Source organism: Salmo salar, chromosome ssa08 (assembly GCF_905237065.1).
Source record: "Salmo salar chromosome ssa08, Ssal_v3.1, whole genome shotgun sequence".
Lineage (NCBI taxonomy): Eukaryota > Metazoa > Chordata > Actinopteri > Salmoniformes > Salmonidae > Salmo > Salmo salar.
This window is the reverse complement of record NC_059449.1, coordinates 19,885,609-19,905,677: the sequence shown is the minus strand read 5'-3', so window position 1 is coordinate 19,905,677 and position 20,069 is coordinate 19,885,609. Positions and strand designations below refer to the sequence as shown.

At 45.5% G+C, this 20,069-nt stretch overlaps 1 protein-coding gene across 2 annotated transcripts in view; it reads left to right on the top strand.

Moving 5' to 3' along the window:
* Positions 1–883: 883 nt before the first annotated feature.
* The window catches only part of dlc1 (DLC1 Rho GTPase activating protein), a 139,922-nt gene continuing 120,736 nt past the window's right edge, over positions 884–20,069 (top strand). For both annotated transcript variants that reach the window (XR_006770806.1, XM_045722957.1), the window contains exons 1-4: positions 884–1,476; positions 4,066–6,179; positions 13,758–13,916; positions 14,564–14,689. Coding sequence is in view for 1 of the 2 variants with exons in the window: in XM_045722957.1 (XP_045578913.1) it covers positions 4,128–6,179; positions 13,758–13,916; positions 14,564–14,689 (2,337 nt within the window). In the remaining variant the exon portion in view is untranslated. The remainder of the gene's footprint in view (positions 1,477–4,065; positions 6,180–13,757; positions 13,917–14,563; positions 14,690–20,069) is intronic.

Below are 20,069 nucleotides of genomic sequence, written 5' to 3'. Positions count from 1 at the left end.
TTTGGTAAGAGATGCCGATTTTAATTTCGCTTGAGATATTCTCACCATGAACGTATGATATCAGAGCCTATGTATTTCAAATGTTGGTAGCGTTCCCAACAAATGGCATGTCTATATTAGGGAATGAATGGTCGGCACTCAAAAATGCGGTAAGATGTTTTGCTTTGAAGACTTCCTAAAAACACAGTGATTTTGAAGTCAAACTACCACTTTGCCCAGATGTGTCCTGTAAAGTAAAGGCACACAGCTCGTAGGCAGCAAAGTTAACAGTTCTCGCACAGAGTGGCATATTCTCCAGGAATGTCTGTAAACAAGTCATGCTTTAATGTCTTTTTTTGGGCAGGTTGAGATGTTTGTGCAAGGATGCTTGTACAGTTACAGGGTGACATATGAAAAAAGAAAACCTCTCAGAAAGCCCTGCCAAAACATTTCTGCAATCTCACTTGGCCCAAGTCCTGAGTTTTCACAGTGGTCTGTCTGTTAGTAATCAAAACCAACTGGAGGGAGTCTTTCCCAGCTTAAGGACATAGAGTGTAAGAGAGAGAGAGAGAGAGAGAGAGAGAGAGAGAGAGAGAGAGAGAGAGAGAGAGAGAGAGAGAGAGAGGAGTGTGACTTGAGAGAGGGAGAGGGATTTGAGAGGAAGTTGTCTTAACTCTGTGAAAGGAGGAGTAAGAAAATAGGATAAACAGCTGAGACGATCTGGTTGGCGTGGAGAGCCTTGGAGGAGCTGTGAGAGAACCAGGGAGAAAGACAGTGACTAGGATGTGACTGAGATTCCCTGTCAAACCAGCCAGGAGGCGGAGAATAGAAGAGGTGGGATTGGAGGGAGAGGAGGAGAGTGAGAGAACCCCCTCCCCTCACTCCACCCCATTCCACCCCACCCATACTCCACTAGTTCAGCGTCAGTGAAACCCCTAATGTGATCAAGATGGAAGCTCAAGCTATCTTTGGACTTTATACCACGTTCCGGCTTTTCGGCTGGCTCCGGGGGCTCCCTGCTCTCTGCTCCCAAAAAAGGGGAACGTCAGCGATGGATTTGATTTGAATCCGCAAACCCTGAGAGCATTCCTCGGGACCTGGAATTAGGACCGACATCTCAGGAAAAGGGGGATTCTTTCCTTGAGAAAGGCTTGTTGGATTGGATTTGTCTGTCCCCTGACGTTGATGGATGGCTAACCCTTCAACCCCATAGTGTTTATCCTCTGTTATCTTTTGTTATTCAGTCTTATGTTGCTACTGTGGGGGACTGTGACAGTACCCCTCTGTATTCTGGTGGAGTATTGACAGTGAAGTAACTCATCCAGGCATGTTGTGTGAAGTGGCACACGGATTACGCTAATTGAGTACATTTTACATCTGTGTGAGAAGTTGTAATAAGTACGCAGTGCCCTCCCTAACTCAAGTGCCAGTTGACGTCAGAGGAGGAAGTCACCCCGGGTCACCCTCCATCCAACAGCAGTCCTGAGGATGCTTAAGGTATAGACTGACTAGAGTCTGACTAGTATCTTGTTTTGAGACTTCCTCTGGAAGCTTTCCCCCTAATGGAAGCATACACACACACACCTTTTCTACTGGTAATAGAATGCTCACAGCTCAAACGTCACTCCAAGTTCAAGGCAGTCAAAATGCTCAAAATGAACAGTCCCTGAAAAGAGATGATGATTAAGATGGTAATCTGATGCTCCAGCTGTTGAGGCCAGAGGACAGATGTACAGACCTAGGGAGTGTTTCCCATTCAGTGCAGATGGTGGATGAGCGATATGATCTCCTAGCAACAGCCTTCACAGCCGTTCCATTACATCTGTCAGTGGGGGTCTTCAGAGAACCATACAACGGCCGGCTGGCAATAATATACACAGATATTGGGTTGATTAGAAATTTCACTCTATTCCCTATATAGTGCACTACCATATCCCTATGGGCCCTGGTCAGAAGTAGTGCACTACATAGGAATAGGATGTCAAACCGAAGTGTTTCAAAACCTTGTTGTCTCCAATATAAAGCAAAGACCATATTGTGACGTGATTTGTGGAATATATGCTTCTTTTACTTGTTTAATGAGCAACTTCATCAGCTTTTGATAGATTGACACAATGTTTTAAAGAATCCTCCATTGTAATCCTCCCTTCTTATCACTTCTGTCGTATTGGTGCCAATTACCTTTTTTCTTTAACAGAAATGGTTGCTTATGTTACTGTGCTCCTCTGTTTAAGCCATAGTGGAGGCTGTCTGTCTGTCTGTGTGCATGTCCCTGTCTGTTTCTCTCTCTCTCTGCCTGTCTGCCTTTCTGCCTGTCTCCTCCATCACTGAGGTACAACATAGGCCAACAACATTGTCCCATCAAAGTAAACAATTATTTAAGATTAGGGTTAAGTTTAAGATTTCAGTAAAGTGGTTAAGTCGCTTGTCATTTTTCGACCCAAAAACAAAAACTGTGTTATGGACTTATTATTATGCTTCCTCCATCACTGGAACTATGTAGGCCCTTCAGGCAGCCTCTTCCCCTCTGACATTCCCAGACAGTGAATGTGGCTATCCAGAGGCTCGCAGCAAGAGACACACAAACACACACAGACACATTCACAAGCTGGAGGGTGAGACACACTAATAGTTATGTTATGAATGGGTTAGAGTCATGTGACGCACAGTGGTTTCTTGACGACCTCATCCCTGATGTGGACAAATTGTCCCGGGGCGTTGTCCTCTTCTTTTGTCATACTCATACAATCCTTGACTAGACTTCATGGTGGAAATCTTCTGCCAAAATGTATTTAGCCGTTGGTGAAAGGAGTATGTGTGGAGGCTTCCCAGCTCTTAATGTGTACACATGTAGGATCTGAATCTGATCACCCTATTCCAGGAGAACTGTCCTGCAATGCAGGAAATGTAAAACTTCTGAAGTTTGTAATTTCCACTTTGAAATTTCAAACTTGATTTTCCCTTATGAAAAATGTATCAACCCCTTCCAAAAATATCCATTAATTATAAACCACATAATAATTCACCTTTCCTGTTGTTGCAGGATTATTTTCCTGATGTAGCAAACTGTCTCAAATGAATATCCTACATCTGTACAGTGCTTGATAGGGACTGTCTCGGTGTAGTGCGTGTCCAATGTTTACAGTTTAAACTCAGGTTCACTGTCTTGTCTGAGAATGTTGAAATTAGGATGAGAAGCAACTCTCTACTCTTAGCATGTAAAACATTTTTTTTTTAAAGTCTCAGCACACTTCCAGTCAGATGCAAATGTCTTTTAATAATAGTGAGAAAATAAAAGCAAACCACTGTCTGAGAAGTTGGTTTACCAGAAGTGGAAAGATGCTCTATACTGTCTCATAGTAGCCATTGCAGTTAACTATTCTGTTTTGTAATGTTAAAATCCTGTAAGGTTCAGGATTGTTCCATGTAGGCTTGACATGGGGTTCATAACTATAGCAGTAACCTGGGTTCATGTCAGCATACACAGACAACTCAGTTTATAATATCGCAAAGAACACAAACAGAACATGATTACAGTACTCTTGTTAACCCCCCTAAAGTTTGCTAACCCCATAACCTGAGTAACAAAACCTGAGTAACTCATAACCTGAGTAACTAAACCTGAGTAACTCAACCTGAGTAACTCATAACCAGAGTAACCCATAACCAGAGTATCCCATAACCTGAGTATCCCATAACCTGAGTAACTCATAACCTGAGTAACTCAACCTGAGTAACTCATAACCTGAGTAACTCAACCTGAGTAACTCATAACCAGAGTAACCCATAACCTGAGTAACTCAACCTGAGTAACACATAACCTGAGTAACCCATAACCTGAGTATCCCATAACCTGAGTAACTCATAACCTGAGTATCTCATAACCTGAGTATCCCATAACCTGAGTAACTCATAACCTGATTATCTCATAACCGGAGTAACTCATAACCTGAGTAACCCATAACCTGAGTAACCCATAACTTGAGTTACTCATAACCTGAGTAACTCATAACCTGAGTAACCCATAACCTGAGTAACTGATAACCTGAGTAACTGATTCCCGCCCCTTCTCTTTCTCTCTTACAGGAAGCTCAGTAGAACTGCACCGTCTGGTCCGCCATTTTGGTTATACGTCTTTAAAGGGCTATATGGTTAGCAGTGGGAGTCCGCCCACCATGCTTGTCGCCATACGGAAAAGAAGTTGGGAGGATCACGTGACTCACCGCTCCGGGTTACAGTACAGCTACGACGACCTGGACCTGGTCTGTTGCCATGACGTCAGCGGCGACGGGCCTCGGCTGGCATCTGAGGGGTCCAAGCAGGGGCGCAGGGAACGATGTGCCTCCATGCCGGAGTGCTGTCACCGGCCACGCCCCGATGGCCTCAACAATGGGCAGGGTCACACGTTGGAGTTTGTGACCTCGGTCAACGTGGAGGACAATGGCAAGCACTCTGAGCCGGGGCACATGATGTCAGCAGGCGACTTTGATTCAACTGTTGTCCCTGTGTTCCAGGCTGAGCTGGTAGACGGCTCTGATGTGGCTGTTGATGATGATGACCTCACCCGGAGGCTGACGGAGTCTGAACCTGGAGGAATGGCGGACGCTGGTGAGGACTCAGTTGGCAGCCAATCTCACTGTGACCTGGGCAATGGGATTCTTCAGCCAAAGCCAAACATCATCTGCACTGCAGACAGTGGTCATGAGGATGAGGATGACATTGAGGATGGCACCGATGATAACGAGCATCCCAACGTTGTTGACGACCGCGTTGCAATCATTGTTCAATCTGTCTCTGTTGACAAAGGACAAAGGGTCTCTATCTGTCCGGACAATGGATTTTCACTGGCCTTTTCTGTTGGTGAGAAAACTGGCAGACATCCAGAACTCCTGGAGACAATGGCCGACCATACAGAAGGTCAGGTTGGACTTCCAGAACCCTTAGTGGACACACAGACCCAGTCTACTCGTACTGAAGTTGAACCACGAGAGGACCTCTCCACCTTGGATGAAAGCAACATCACTGACCCGGGTAAAAGAACAGGGGTAATACAGCCAATGGCCATTTTGGATTCCTCAATCAAACCAGAGTGCAATAGTGATGTAATATCAGATGTTAACGTGGAGATCTTGGAGGCTCCTGTTGCAGACGTTATGGAGGGGGGAGCTATGGAGGAAGAAGTTGAGAGTAAAGCCTTAGAATGGAAGGTTGAGGATAGTGTTGAAGATGCTGACGGATTGAATGTTCAGAGGAAAATGTATGAAAGTCGTAATAAATTTGACCAGATTCTGAGGGGACAACGTGCTGTGTCAGTGGATGGCAGACAAACAGAACAAGAGCAGCATGATAGCATGAGGACTGGTGATGGTTGTGAAATAGCTCAGGACCAGACAGTGTTGAGAAAGGAGGATGTTGACATGGTGGAGATGGAAGGGACCCGAGGACAGGAAAGGGCTCTGGAAATGGGCAGGGAGAAAACCCCAGAGGATAAGGCAAGTGTAGAGTCTGTGAATGCTTTGTGTGTCACAGTGCAACGTTCTGAGGACCTGGACAGACGCCCATTAGCTGGACAGCAGAATCTTGAAAGTTCAAAAATGGATGGAATACAGGAACGGACTACCATAGAGGACACGGATCGTTCAATGATACAGGTGCATTCTGATAACCTCACAGTGGAGAATAGGAGTGGTGGCTTGGGGTCCAAAGACTCAACGTGTTCCGAAGAACTAACCTCGGCTGTAACAGCCCAAGGTCAGCACAGCGATGGTGGCTCAAAGCTGGACACCATCCATGAGATTAACCAATCCGAAGCAGAGGACGACTCAGTCCTACTGGGGAGACAAGGGGCTTCGGACATGGGTATACCCACCTCTCCAGCAGCCCGGCTGCCCAATATTGACACTCTCAGTCAACCAACGTGTCCTAATGAGGCAAATGAGCCCTTGCTGGAGAGATGCCATGGCAACCAAGCCCCTGTTAAACAATTATGTGAGTCACCTGCTTTAGAGGCAGCAGAAGGTCAGAAAGAACAGGACAGGCCCGGTGATACACAAGCTATAATGGAGGCGATTGAGGAAGTAGCGCATCCAGGCAACCACGGCAACACTCACCTTGGCGACAAGGCTTCAGACGTGAAGCGAGAGGCCAAATGCGGGGATGACAAGGGGGAGGACCATGTGGTGAAACTTCGCGCTAGAAAGGTAAGCCATAAATTCATTTCTCCGTTGCATGGGGGGTCAGGCTTTGCTGGTGTGTGTGTGTGTGTGTGTGTGTGTGTGTGTGTGTGTGTGTGTGTGTGTGTGTGTGTGTGTGTGTGTGTGTGTGTGTGTGTGTGTGTGTTCCATATTTTGCTGTTGTTTATGAGTGTGTGCTGAGTAGTACTGCGCTATGTAGTCCCTTTCTTACTGTCAGTTATTGGGCGGTGGTGAACGTTAAGCCCAGCACACAAATCACTATGTCCATGTGCCTGGCGTGCCTCTCGGAAAACAATGACTTCACTTTCACATGCCTACCCATCTGTGACTACATTTGGGGATCTGTAAAATGTTCTACACTTTCCCAATGTTCTGCTGCAAAACAAGTTCCTATAAGGGCATGGAAGTTGTGTGTGAGGGCATTGGAAACATATAGCCAGAGACAGAGTGGCCAAAGGGCAATTCTGGCAAATGCCAGATGGGCTGGTCCAACTTTAGCTCAGTGGATGTAAACATTTTTGGGCTAAAATTTGGAAAGAAATGGTCTAGTGTGGTGACCTCAATGCCTGGGCCGATATCTGGTCCCAGTCCACCCCTGCACACAGCGCTGGGTGGCAGTAGCTACAGCAGCCAGAGCAGCCTTAGCTTAGCATCCCTGAGGTGAAAGACTCAAACCGCGCTGAGCCAAATACCTCACACACTGTTTATACACCATTAACCTTAGTGCTAGCTAGCCTGTCAAATACCTTGCACAGTTACACCATTATCCACGGTACTAGCTCGCCCTGTCAAATGCCAAATACCCTGCACTGTTTATACACCATTAGCCAAAGTGCTAGCCTGTCTGGAACTACCTAAGGCTGTTAGTACATAGTTAGCGGTAGTGCCAGCCTGTTGGCAAAAACCAAATATCAAATACTTGAGACTGTTTATCTACTATTAGCTGTAGTGCTAGCCCTTAGCGAACAACCACAACAGAACCTTATTTACAGAGTTGTTAGGCCTATTTACGAGTCTGCTTGTTTTTAAGTAGGCACACTGGAGAGGGACTCCGCCCAAGCACAACACTCATTCCACGTACTAGGCTCATTCCAGACCATACTGTGTGCTCTTGTCTGTTGTGGTTGTCGCTCGCCTTGCCACAACGTCAAGCCATTTCACGGTACATATGCTGAAACTCCTACATAGTTAGCGGTCAGAGTTGTGACATTTTCTAAACGGATGTAGTCCCTGATGGCCTCTAAAGAGAGAGTGGTTGATTGCTTTGTTGAATGAGTAATGGGTGTAGTCTTTAACGTTCCTCATCTAAATGATGATGCCCCATGCGTTGACACCGATGATGTCCTCCAGTACAATCTGTAGATGGATAGTCAAAAGGCTGGGAAATGGCATAATGCCTCTAGGCTTGATGTGGCGTTGCTTCAACATAAATCTCACGTTTGCGTAGCATTTGTCAGTGCCAAAAACCATCCCAAAGCCTGTGAGATCACTGTCCTCAGAAAACATAGAAAACCCATGAAGCTTTTATTGTGGAAATCTCCAGTTTCAATCTCCGACTGAAAAGAATTCCACTGTGATTTAAAGGTGGGGAGGTTGCAAAGACAATCTATTTGTCATATGGGAAAGAGTTGTCTGACGTTACCACAGCGTTTGAGTACTTTTGCGCTGCGTGGGGCCAATTTACTTAGCAAATATGCACTGGAGCAGGTCAGTTAGAGAAGCTCCAGGTCTGACTCAGGGTTTCCCCTCTCTCTCTCTCTCTCTCTAACTCCACGTCATCCTTCTCCTAGGCAATACAACAGATCCAATATATCAGTGTCCTATACACCCCCAGTGTGTGAACGAGAGATGGCTCAGATATGGATCATTGTACATCATTTGCTTCATCAACACAGTAACAACACAGGATCAGATACTGGCTCAAATATGGTTATTTTTAGACTTCTACATTTGGAGGACATAGGAGAGAGAGGGGGGAGGGGACAGAGAGACTGAGAGAGAGAGAGCGAGAGAAAGAGCGAGAGAGGGAGAAGGTGAGAGAGAGAGAGAGAGAGAGAGAGAGAGAGAGAGAGAGAGAGACAGAGACAGAGAGAGAGAGCTTCAGGGAGAGACAGACAGAGAGAGAGAGAAAAGAGAGAGAGAGAGAGAGCTTCAGGGAGGGAAAGACAGAGAGAGACAGAGAGCTTCAGGGAGGGAAAGACAGAGACCGAGAGAGAGAGAGCTTCAGGGAGAGAAAGACAGAGAGAGAGAGAGACAGAGAGCTTCTGGGAGAGAGAGAGAGAGAGAGAGAGAGAGAGAGAGAGAGAGAGAGAGAGGAAGGAGAAAACAGAGAGGGGAAAGAGAAAATAAAAAGGTAAAGATGCCACACTTTTTAATGCAGACAGACCACCTGAGGTCAGGGAAAACTAAAACTCTAACTGTGTATGAGAGAGAAACCCCCGAAGACAACACTGTGTGAGGAAAACCAAAACCACTGGAATTGCCCCTTCAAAAAACACATGCTGTTTCTTTAACCCATCATTGTTGCTGTTGTTGTTGTTGACTTCTGACGCAGCCATCTATGTTCATTCAACAAACCTCCACAAAGAAAACATTGTTGCATTGGATTGCAGCGAGACGTCGAGACGCACACAGCGAGCCCTTACATAGAGGGAAAAGTTAAGCATCATCATGCCATGAACATTTCCATTACATAGGCTACATTAAGGTCTGTGTCTGGTTGCCTTATCAGAAAATCCAATAGGAACTGCTCTGACAGCCTAATTTAGTGAACATTTTGCAATAAGACAGAAGGACGCCTATCTCCTCACAAACACTTACATGCATGCACACACACACACACACACACACACACACACACACACACACACACACACACACACACATCTCATAAAATGGTTCCAGAGGTCTGTTTGTGCAAATTGTAACAAGGTTTCTTTGGAACTAATGATCCAGCCCTTATGATGTCATCCCAGCTCTTTCTGTAGATGGTCATAGAAAGCAGAAAGCCCCACCCAGAGAGGAGAGAGAGGAGAGATGGATGGATGGAGGGAGGGCGAGAGGAGGGATGGAGGGAGAGAAAAGGAGGAGAGGAAGAATGGAGGATAGTGGAGGGGAGAGGGATACAGCTGAGGGGGGATACAGAGAGAGAGAGAGAGAGAGAGAGAGAGAGAGAGAGAGAGAGAGAGAGAGAGAGAGAGAGAGAGAGGAGAAAAACAGAGAGAGAGAGAGAGTGAGAGAGAGAGAGAGAGAGAGAGAGAGAGACAGAGAGAGAGAGAGAGAGAGAGAGACCGTGTGATAGAGAAAGGAGAGAGACAGAGAGAGAGAGAGAGAGGCAGGAGAAAACAAGGAGAAGGAGAAAAATCAATAGAAGGGAAAAGAGAAAGATGCCACACGTCTTATTGCAGACAGACCACCTGAGGTCAGTATAAGACCTGCTATGACAGACAGGCCACCTGAGGTCAGTATAAGACCTGCTATGACAGACAGACCACCTGAGGTCAGTGTAAGACCTGCTATGACAGACAGGCCACCTGAGGTCAGTGTAAGACCTGCTATGACAAGCAGACCACCTGAGGTCAGTATAAGACCTGCTAAGACAGACAGACCACCTGATAGATCAGTGTAAGACCTGCTATGACAGACAGACCACCTGAGGTCAGTGTAAGACCTGCTATGACAGACAGGCCACCTGAGGTCAGTGTAAGACCTGCTATGACAGACAGGCCACCTGATAGATCAGTGTAAGACCTGCTATGACAGACAGACCACCTGATAGATCAGTGTAAGACCTGCTATGACAGACAGACCATCTGATAGGTTAGTATAAGACCTGCTATGACAAGCAGACCACCTGAGGTCAGTGTAAGACCTGCTATGACAAGCAGACCACCTGAGGTCAGTGTAAGACCTGCTATGACAGACAGACCACCTGATAGGTCAGTGTAAGACCTGCTATGACAGACAGACCATCTGATAGGTTAGTATAAGACCTGCTATGACAAGCAGACCACCTGAGGTCAGTGTAAGACCTGCTATGACAGACAGGCCACCTGATAGGTCAGTGTAAGACCTGCTATGACAGACAGACCATCTGATAGGTCAGTGTAAGACCTGCTATGACAAACAGACCACCTGATAGGTCAGTGTAAGCCCTGCTATGACAAACAGACCACCTGCTAGGTCAGTGTAAGACCTGCTATGACAGACCACCTGATAGATCAGTGTAAGACCTGCTATGACAGACCACCTGAGGTCAGTATATGATCAGCTATGACAAACAGACCACTTGATAGGTCAGTGTAAGACCTGCTATGACAGACAGACCACCTGATAGGTCAGTGTAAGACCTGCTATGACAGACCACCTGATAGGTTAGTATAAGACCTGCTATGACAAGCAGACCACCTGAGGTCAGTGTAAGACCTGCTATGACAGACCACCTGATAGGTTAGTATAAGACCTGCTATGACAAACAGACCCCCTGATAGGTCAGTGTAAGACCTGCTATGACAGACAGACCATCTGATAGGTCAGTGTATGACCTGCTATGACAAACAGACCACCTGATAGGTCAGTGTAAGATCAGCTATGACAAACAGACCACCTGATAGATCAGTGTAAGACCTGCTATGACAGACCACCTGAGGTCAGTATATGATCAGCTATGACAAACAGACCACCTGATAGGTCAGTGTAAGACCTGCTATGACAGACAGACCACCTGATAGGTCAGTGTAAGACCTGCTATGACAGACCACCTGATAGGTTAGTATAAGACCTGCTATGACAAGCAGACCACCTGAGGTCAGTGTAAGACCTGCTATGACAGACCACCTGATAGGTTAGTATAAGACCTGCTATGACAAACAGACCACCTGATAGGTCAGTGTAAGACCTGCTATGACAGACAGACCATCTGATAGGTCAGTGTAAGACCTGCAGGTTAACAGAGGAGAAGAGAATAAGTGAGTAAAGAAGAAAGTGAAAGAGTGGTGGCAAGGAGAAGGGAGGAAAGACAACAGGAAGAGAGGGGGTAATAAAAAAAAAGGATATAATTGGAGAGGGGGGGGGCTTTTTGGTGGAAAAGGTTAGAAGAAAAAGGAGGGAATGGTGGAAGAGAACCAAAGAGAGAGAGAGAGAGAGAGAGAGAGTCAAGGAGAGGGCATGAGAGGTTGCCCAATTAATTTGAGTGCATCTGAGGATCCCACCCCAGGATTCTTTCAGTCTTTCTGTGGTCTACAGGATATTGAATCAAAGCCTTAGTTGATATATATCTCTGGCATGCACTACATCAGACCTGTCTTACTTCATTCACAAGGCCCCAATTCAATCAAACACACATAGGAAAACTGCTCAACGTAATGCTTTCACTCAAAAATGCTAAGTCGTATCAGAGGGCTAAGAGAAAAAACATAACTAAACAGTCCCTGTCTGTGTTATGTATTATGTATTAGAGTTGACGTACATATACACTGCTCAAAAAAATAAAGGGAACACTTAAACAACACAATGTAACTCCAAGTCAATCACACTTCTGTGAAATCAAACTGTCCACTTAGGAAGCAACACTGATTGACAATAAATTTCACATGCTGTTGTGCAAATGGAATAGACAACAGGTGGAAATTATAGGCAATTAGCAAGACACCCCCAATAAAGGAGTGGTTCTGCAGGTGGGGACCACAGACCACTTCTCAGTTCCTATGCTTCCTGGCTGATGTTTTGGTCACTTTTGAATGCTGGCGGTGCTTTCACTCTAGTGGTAGCATGAGACGGAGTCTACAACCCACACAAGTGGCTCAGGTAGTGCAGCTCATCCAGGATGGCACATCAATGCGAGCTGTGGCAAGAAGGTTTGCTGTGTCTGTCAGCGTAGTGTCCAGAGCATGGAGGCGCTACCAGGTGACAGGCCAGTACATCAGGAGACGTGGAGTAGGCCGTAGGAGGGCAACAACCCAGCAGCAGGACCGCTACCTCCGCCTTTGTGCAAGGAGGAGCAGGAGAAGCACTGCCAGAGCCCTGCAAAATGACCTCCAGCAGGCCACAAATGTGCATGTGTCTGCTCAAACGGTCAGAAACAGACTCCATGAGGGTGGTATGAGGGCCCAACGTCCACAGGTAGGGGTTGTGCTTACAGCCCAACACCGTGCAGGACTTTTGGCATTTGCCAGAGAACACCAAGATTGGCAAATTCTCCACTGGCGCCCTGTGCTCTTCACAGATGAAAGCAGGTTCACACTGAGCACGTGACAGACGTGACAGAGTCGGGAGACGCCGTGGAGAGCATTCTGCTGCCTGCAACATCCTCCAGCATGACCGGTTTGGCGGTGGGTCAGTCATGGTGTGGGGTGGCATTTCTTTGGGGGGCCGCACAGCCCTCCATGTGCTCGCCAGAGGTAGCCTGACTGCCATTAGGTACCGAGATGAGATCCTCAGACCCCTTGTGAGACCATATGCTGGTGCGGTTGGCCCTGGGTTCCTCCTAATGCAAGACAATGCTAGACCTCATGTGTCTGGAGTGTGTCAACAGTTCCTGCAAGAGGAAGGCATTGATGCTATGGACTGGCCCACCCGTTCCCCAGACCTGAATCCAATTGAGCACATCTGGGACATAATGTCTCTCTCCATCCACCAACGCCACATTGCACCACAGACTGTCCAGAAGTTGGCGGATGCTTTAGTCCAGGTCTGGGAGGAGATCCCTCAGGAGACCATCCGCCACCTCATCAGGAGCATGCCCAGGCGTTGTAGGGAGGTCATACAGGCACGTGGAGGCCACACACACTACTGAGCCTCATTTTGACTTGTTTTAAGGACATTACATCAAAGTTGGATCAGCCTGTAGTGTTGTTTTCCACTTTAATTTTGAGTGTGACTCCAAATTCAGACCTCCATGGGTTGATAAATTGGATTTCCATTGATTATTTTTGTGTGATGTTGTTGTCAGCACATTCAGCTATGTAAAGAAAAAAGTATTTAATAAGATTATTTCTTTCATTCAGATCTAGGATGTGTTGTTTAAGTGTTCCCTTTATTTTTTTGAGCAGTATACATATACCTGCTCCCTTCCCTTAAAAAGAGAGCAAGAGAGGACATGACTAAAGATGAACAGGCTTATTAGATGATAGTCAGTTAGCTGTATCTAACCACAAAGTGGAAGGACCATCAGAAGAAAGAAAGAACCGAGGCCTAGAGTATCCTTTAGCGGTTTCTGCCCAGTAAAGACACAATATAAATCTAGCATTATCACTGATGTTCTCCTTGGATCAAACATAGTCAAATATAGAGCGGCAAGTTGCCGGTTAAAAGAGTTAGGCCACTAACAGAAACATTGCTGGTTCAAATCCCTGAGCCGACTTGGTGAACAATCTGTTAATGTGCCCTTGAGCAAGGCACGTAACCCTAATTTATCCTGTAAGTCGCTCTGTATAATAGCATCTGATAATTGATTAAAATGTAAATCAATAACACTGTTACCAGATATTTTAAGTACAAATAATCTTTCCCTCCCTCTCTCCCTCTCTCTCTCTGTCTCTCTGTCTCTCTCGCTCCCTACCTCCCTCCCGTACCTCCCACCTGTAGAGTTCTAGAGAGGAGCAGGAACGTTCTCGTCTGGACTCCATGGTGTTACTGCTGATGAAGCTAGACCAGCTGGACCAGGAGATCGACACGGCCCTCAGCGCCTCCTCCTCCTCCTCCTCCATGGCCATCACCCCCACCCTCAGGAGACACCACCGACGGGTCAGTACCAGTACACAGAGACAACTTCTACAATTTACAATATTGTCTCTAATTCTAGACATTCAGTTGCATAGCATTGTTTAAATATTCCCCATGTAATGTTAATGGGGAGCTAACATGGCCGCCATAGAATGTTGAAGTGTCATGTAAATGCATCATAATTCAGAAACCTTAATGTCCCAACTCTCTAAATACATGGCTTTGTCAATAACTAGCTAGATGTTATAGGAGACAGTCAGTACCTAGCTAGCTTCAGGAGAACCTAATGCTAACATGGCTAGCTTCAAGAGAACCTAATACTAGCCTAGCTAGCTTCAGGAGAACCTAATGCTAACCTGGCTAGCTTCAGGAGAACCTAATACTAACCTGGCTAGCTTCAGGAGAACCTAATATTAACCTGGATAGCTTTAGGAGAACCTAATACTAACCTGGCTAGCTTCAGGAGAACCTAATATTAACCTGGCTAGCTTTAGGAGAACCTAATACTAACCTGGCTAGCTTCAGGAGAACCTAATACTAACCTGGCTTGCTTTAGGAGAACCTAATACTAATCTGGCTAGCTTCAAGGGAATAAGTAATAGAAATAGCTTTAAACTATTGCTCTAAAGTTTATCTCTAAACCAATCAATGTCCTTCCTCGGTTGCAGGAAGTGGACTTCGACTCAGTAAAGGCCGTCGGGACAGTGTCAAGCACTCCACAACAGCATCAAGTATCCACTACTCTGACCTCCGCTAGGCTGACTGCTGCTCCCAGGACCAAACCAAAGACTGGGGTAAATTAGTCAATCATTGTGACGCTTACGCTTTAACCCAGATTTCAACCTCAAATCAACGATATAGGGTGTCAAGGTTTTGGGGATCATTTCAATTGAAGTGTTAGGTTTGGTCACATTTTAACCTACCATTTCAAACAAAATCCACAACAAGGGTCTCAAGGTTTTGTTTGTGACGGTTCTGTCAAACAGCAACAGAGGTTTTAAGGTTTGGTTTATTTCAACGCAAATTCACGTTTTGTGACGGATCTGTCAAAGTTGATGTCAGTCAAAGGTGTAATGGATCTCTGGTTCCTTTTAACCTGACATCTGTCTCTTAATGGATCTCTGGTTCCTTTTAACCTGACATCTGTCTCTTAAAATGGATCTCTGGTTTTGTCTAGCCTGAAATCTGTCTCTTCATTGATCTCTGGTTCCTTTTAACTTGAAATCTGCCTCTTAATGGATCTCTGGTTCAATCTGTCTCTTAATGGATCTCTGGTTCCTTTTAATCTGAAATCTACCTCTTATTGGATCTCTGGTTCGTTCTAACCTGAAATCTGTCTCTTTAATGGATCGCTGGTTTTGTCTTGCCTGAAATCTGTCTCTTTAATGGATCGCTGGTTTTGTCTTGCCTGAAATCTGTCTCTTAATGGATCTCTGGTTTGTTCTAACCTGAAAGCTGTCTCTTAATCTCTGGTTTTCTCTAGCCTGAAATCTGTCTCTTAATGGGTCGGCCGGCTGGTCGCTCAACTGAGCAGCTATAGCAGGAGGTACGGGGTATTTAACACCAGGCCAACTGTGTGATTAGGTTTAGACCCCATCGGAGAAGGGAGAGAGAAGGCTTATTGCCTTTCTTTACACACCTCAAGTCCCTCCAATCCCTCTGTCTGTGTCTGTTTACTATACAGTCCCTTGAGGAGTGTTTGCAGTGCACTTAGTGAGCTGGCAAGGCACAAGTCACGCACTAAAACCCAGAGAGGTTCTCACAGACGGATGGAGGGATGGACAGACAGACAGCGAACACGCACGCACGCGCACACACAGACACACACACACACACACAATCACACACAGAGTGACTCTGGCTGGTAGGAATGTGGCCCAGCAATTCTGAGGGCCTGGTTCCTTGGCAGACTGCTAAAGCCCGTAATTAGCAGGTTCCTGGGTCTTGAGCCGCCTCGCACCAACAAAAGGGTCAAAGGGGGGGGGGTCGTGACAGGACAGACGAAGGGGGCCGAGGGAGGGGGTGGGACTTTGTTCAAGAGAGATTTACATCTTGACCTCTTCAGTCGCTCACTTAATGGCTTTTCTGTCTGACTGTGTCGTCTTTGTATTTTTGGGACAAGCACACAATGAACACACAGGTGGGTTGACCACTTCTTGGACAAATCTTCTGGGACTGAATCACTTTATCCAGTGTTTGTTTTTGGCTGTTGTCTTGTGATTGAGGGGACGTTGAATTAGACACTGCTATTCTATTGACAAATTGCCACATAGAAAGACATACAACATTATGAGTTGATAAAAAGAGATGATATCAAAGGTTATGCTCTTATCTGTTGTTTACAAAAGCACCAGAAGTTATTTGAGGTTCCTGGGTTCACTTCCGCTCCTCTTCAAAAAGCTGTTAAAAAGTTTATTTCAAAGGTTATGGTCTTTTAACAACCAATTCAACACTTCAGAATGGAAGAAGGTCGTTACATAGAATCTATCGCTTAATCTAGTGAGTTATTTGTTATTTATCAGCAGAGAATTGTGCTATCCAGACAAAATATTAGATAGGTGATTGGCTTTGTATCTTTAAACAGGAAAAACAGATTTCTGTGTTATCTGTTGTCATTCCTCTTCCATATATAAACTCAGCCAAAAAATAAACGTCCTTTCACTGTCAACTGCATTTATTTTCACCAACTTCACATAAGTTAAGTAAATATTTGTATGAACATAACAAGATTCAATAACTGAGACATAAACTGAACAAGTTCCACAGACATGTGACTAACAGAAATGGAATAATGTGTCCCTGAACAAAATGGGGGTCAAAATCAAAAGTAACAGTCAGTATCTGGTGTGGCCACCAGCTGCATTAGGGGCAGCAGGGTAGCCTAGCGGTTAGAGTGTTGGACTAGTAACTGAAAGGTTGTAAGTTCAAATCCCTGAGCTGACAAGGTATAAATCTGTCATTCTGCCCCTGAACAAGGCAGTTAACCCACTGTTCCTAGGCCATCATTGAAAATAAGAATTTGGTCTTAGCTGGCCATGGCACTTTTTGCCAGTCCTGTCTGGTCCAGCGACGGTGGGTTTGTGCCCATAGGCAACGTTGTTGCCGGTGAGGTCTGGTGAGGACCTGCCTTACAACAGGCCTACAAGCCCTCGGTCCAGCCTCTCACAGCCTATTGTGTACAGTCTGAGCACTGATGGAGGGATTGTGCGTTCCTGGTGTAACTCGGGCAGTTGTTGTTGCCATCCTGTACCTGTCCCGCAGGTGTGATGTTCGGATGTACCGATCCCGTACAGGTGTTTTTACACCTGGTCTACCACTGCAAGGATGATCAGCTGTCTATCCTGTCTCCCTGTAGCGCTGTCTTAGTCGTCTCACAGTACAGACATTGCAATTTATTGCCCTGGCCACATCTGCAGTCCTCATACCTCCTTGCAGCAAGCCTAAGGCACATTCACGCAGATGAGCAGAGACCCTGGGCATCTTCCTTTGATGTTTTTCAGAGTCAGTAGAAAGGCCTCTTTAGTGTCCTAAGTTTTCATAACTGTGACCTAATTGCCTACCGTCTGTAAGCTGTTAGTGTCTTAACGACCGTTCCACAGGTGCATGTTCTTTAATTGTTCATGGTTCATTGAACAAGAATGGGAAACAGTGTTCAAACCCTTTACAATGAAGATCTGTGACGTTATTTACATTGTTGCGAATTGTCTTTGAAAGACGAGGTCCTGAAAAAGGGACGTTTCTTTTTTCGCTAAGTTAATGTATTATGTATGTCAAAACCCGAAGAAGAGTTTCACATCAAAAGGTTTTAATTTTATTATTTTTTACATGCATTTCACATTCAGCCTCTATCTAGCAGTGCCGGTCTACAGACCAAAGGTTGAGATGAGAATTTTCTAGTTTTATTCTTAGACATATGTCTTAGTATTCTTTAGTGATGTTGTAACTGCAGACCTGTTCCAGGCCTTATAGACAGACTTCCAGGGGCTTAAGAGACAAGCTGAAGAGACGAGCTGAAGAGACGAGCTGAAGTGACGAGCTAAAGAGACCAGCTGAAGAGACGAGCTGAAGAGACGAGCTGAAGAGACGAGCTAAAGAGACGGGCTGAAGAGACGAGCTGAAGAGACGAACTAAAGAGACGAGCTAAAGAGACGAGCTGAAGAGACAAGCTATAGAGACAAACTAAAGAGACGGGCTGAAGAGACGAGCTGAAGAGACGAGCTGAAGAGACGAGCTAAAGTGACGAGCTGAAGAGACGAACTGAAGAGACGAGTTGAAGAGACGACCTGAAGAGACGAGCTGAAGAGACGAGCTGAAGTGACAAACTCAAGAGACGAGCTGAAGAAACGAGTTGAAGAGACGAGCTGAAGAGACGAGCTAAAGAGACGAGCTGAAGAGACGAGCTAAAGAGACGAGCTGAAGAGACGAGCTGAAGAGACGAGCTATAGAGACAAACTAAAGAGATGAGCTGAAGAGACGAGCTAAAGTGACGAACTGAAGAGACGAGCTAAAGTGACGAGCTAAAGAGATGAGCTGAAGAGACGAGCTGTGTGTGTGTGTGTGTGTGTGTGTGTGTGTGTGTGTGTGTGTGTGTGTGTGTGTGTGTGTGTGTGTGTGTGTGTGTGTGTGTGTGTGTGTGTGTGTGTGAAGGTGTGCGTGTGTGTGTGATTCTGGGCACCTCTGCAGTGGAGACCCTATGGAGTCAGAGAGTGATGGATTGAAGTGAAGAGGCGATGACTGTCTGAAGGGGTTGTGAGTGGTTAAGAGGATAGGGGTCTATTCAGGAACTGGAGTGGTGAGATGCCCACTCAATCAACTCTGATAGGACAAGGAGATGCTGGACAGACAGCTGGCCCTTTGAATGAAGGAAAGTTATAGGTCGTCACAAGATGGCAAAGCTGCAAAGTCAAAATGGTGAAGGAGCAATGAGTTCCCCTGATTTCCATCACCCCCCTCTCTTGATATTGGGAGTCTCCAGATGCACTGGCATATGGGTAGGGTGTCATTAGCGGAACATTCCACCCCGATCGATTCCGGGGGGATGACTGACTGAGACATTTGATTAGTCCGTTGTGGGGGGCAATCCTGTGGAAAATGCCTGATGGGATTCCCACAGTTTGAGAATTCCCCAAACGGAAATGGATGCTTCTTCTCCCTGGTTCCCACAGAGGCTGTGTATGTGTGATGATCCCCCTCTAATAAAAGAAAATAACCTCACCCCTCCTCCAGATCCACTCCCTCCATCTTACCTTCCTACTGTACTGGAGGAGCAAGGGATAGTCAGGAGGGCAAACCTCTCTAAATAATTTAACAACGGGGAGAGGGAGAGCAAAAAAGAAAGAAATAAATAAAGAGTATGGGGCTTGGTCCAAAGTAGTGCACTATACAGGGAATTTAAATTAGTATTTTATTTCACCTTTATTCAACTAGGCAGGTCAGTTAAGAACAAATTGTTATTTACAATGATGGCCTACCGGGGAACAGTGGGTTAAAAGGATCTCTACAGATCGGTGTGTCCCCCTCGGGACGGTTGAGCTAATGTGCGTTAATGTGATTAGCATGACGTTTTAAGTAACAAGAACCAGGACATAGACATTTCTGATATGGACAGAAAGCTTACATTCTTCTTAATCTAACTGCACTGTCCAATTTACAGTAGCTATTACAGTGAAAGAATACAATGCTGTTGTTTGAGGAGAGTGCACAGTTATGAACTTGAAAAGTAATTAATAAACCAATTAGGCACATTTGGGCAGTCTTGATACAACATTTTGAACAGAAATACAATGGTTCTTTGGATCAGTATAAAACTTTGCACATACACTGCTGCCATCTAGTGGCCAAGATCTAAATTGCGCCTAGATTCCTAAGTCATATATTGGCCTTTCTCTTGCATTTCAAAGATTATGGAACAAAAAAATACCAAAAAACTCATGTTTTTTTCTTTGTATAGTCTTTTAGATCTAATATGTTATATTCTCCTACATTCCTTTCACATTTTGACAAACTTCAAAGTGTTTCCTTTCAAATGGTATCAAGAATATGCATATCCTTGCTTCAGGTCCTGAGCCACAGGCAGTTAGATTTGGGTATGTCATTTTAGGCGAAAATTGAAAAAATGGGGCGGATTAACTGCCTTGTTCAGGAGCAGAACGACAGATTTTTACCTTGTCATAT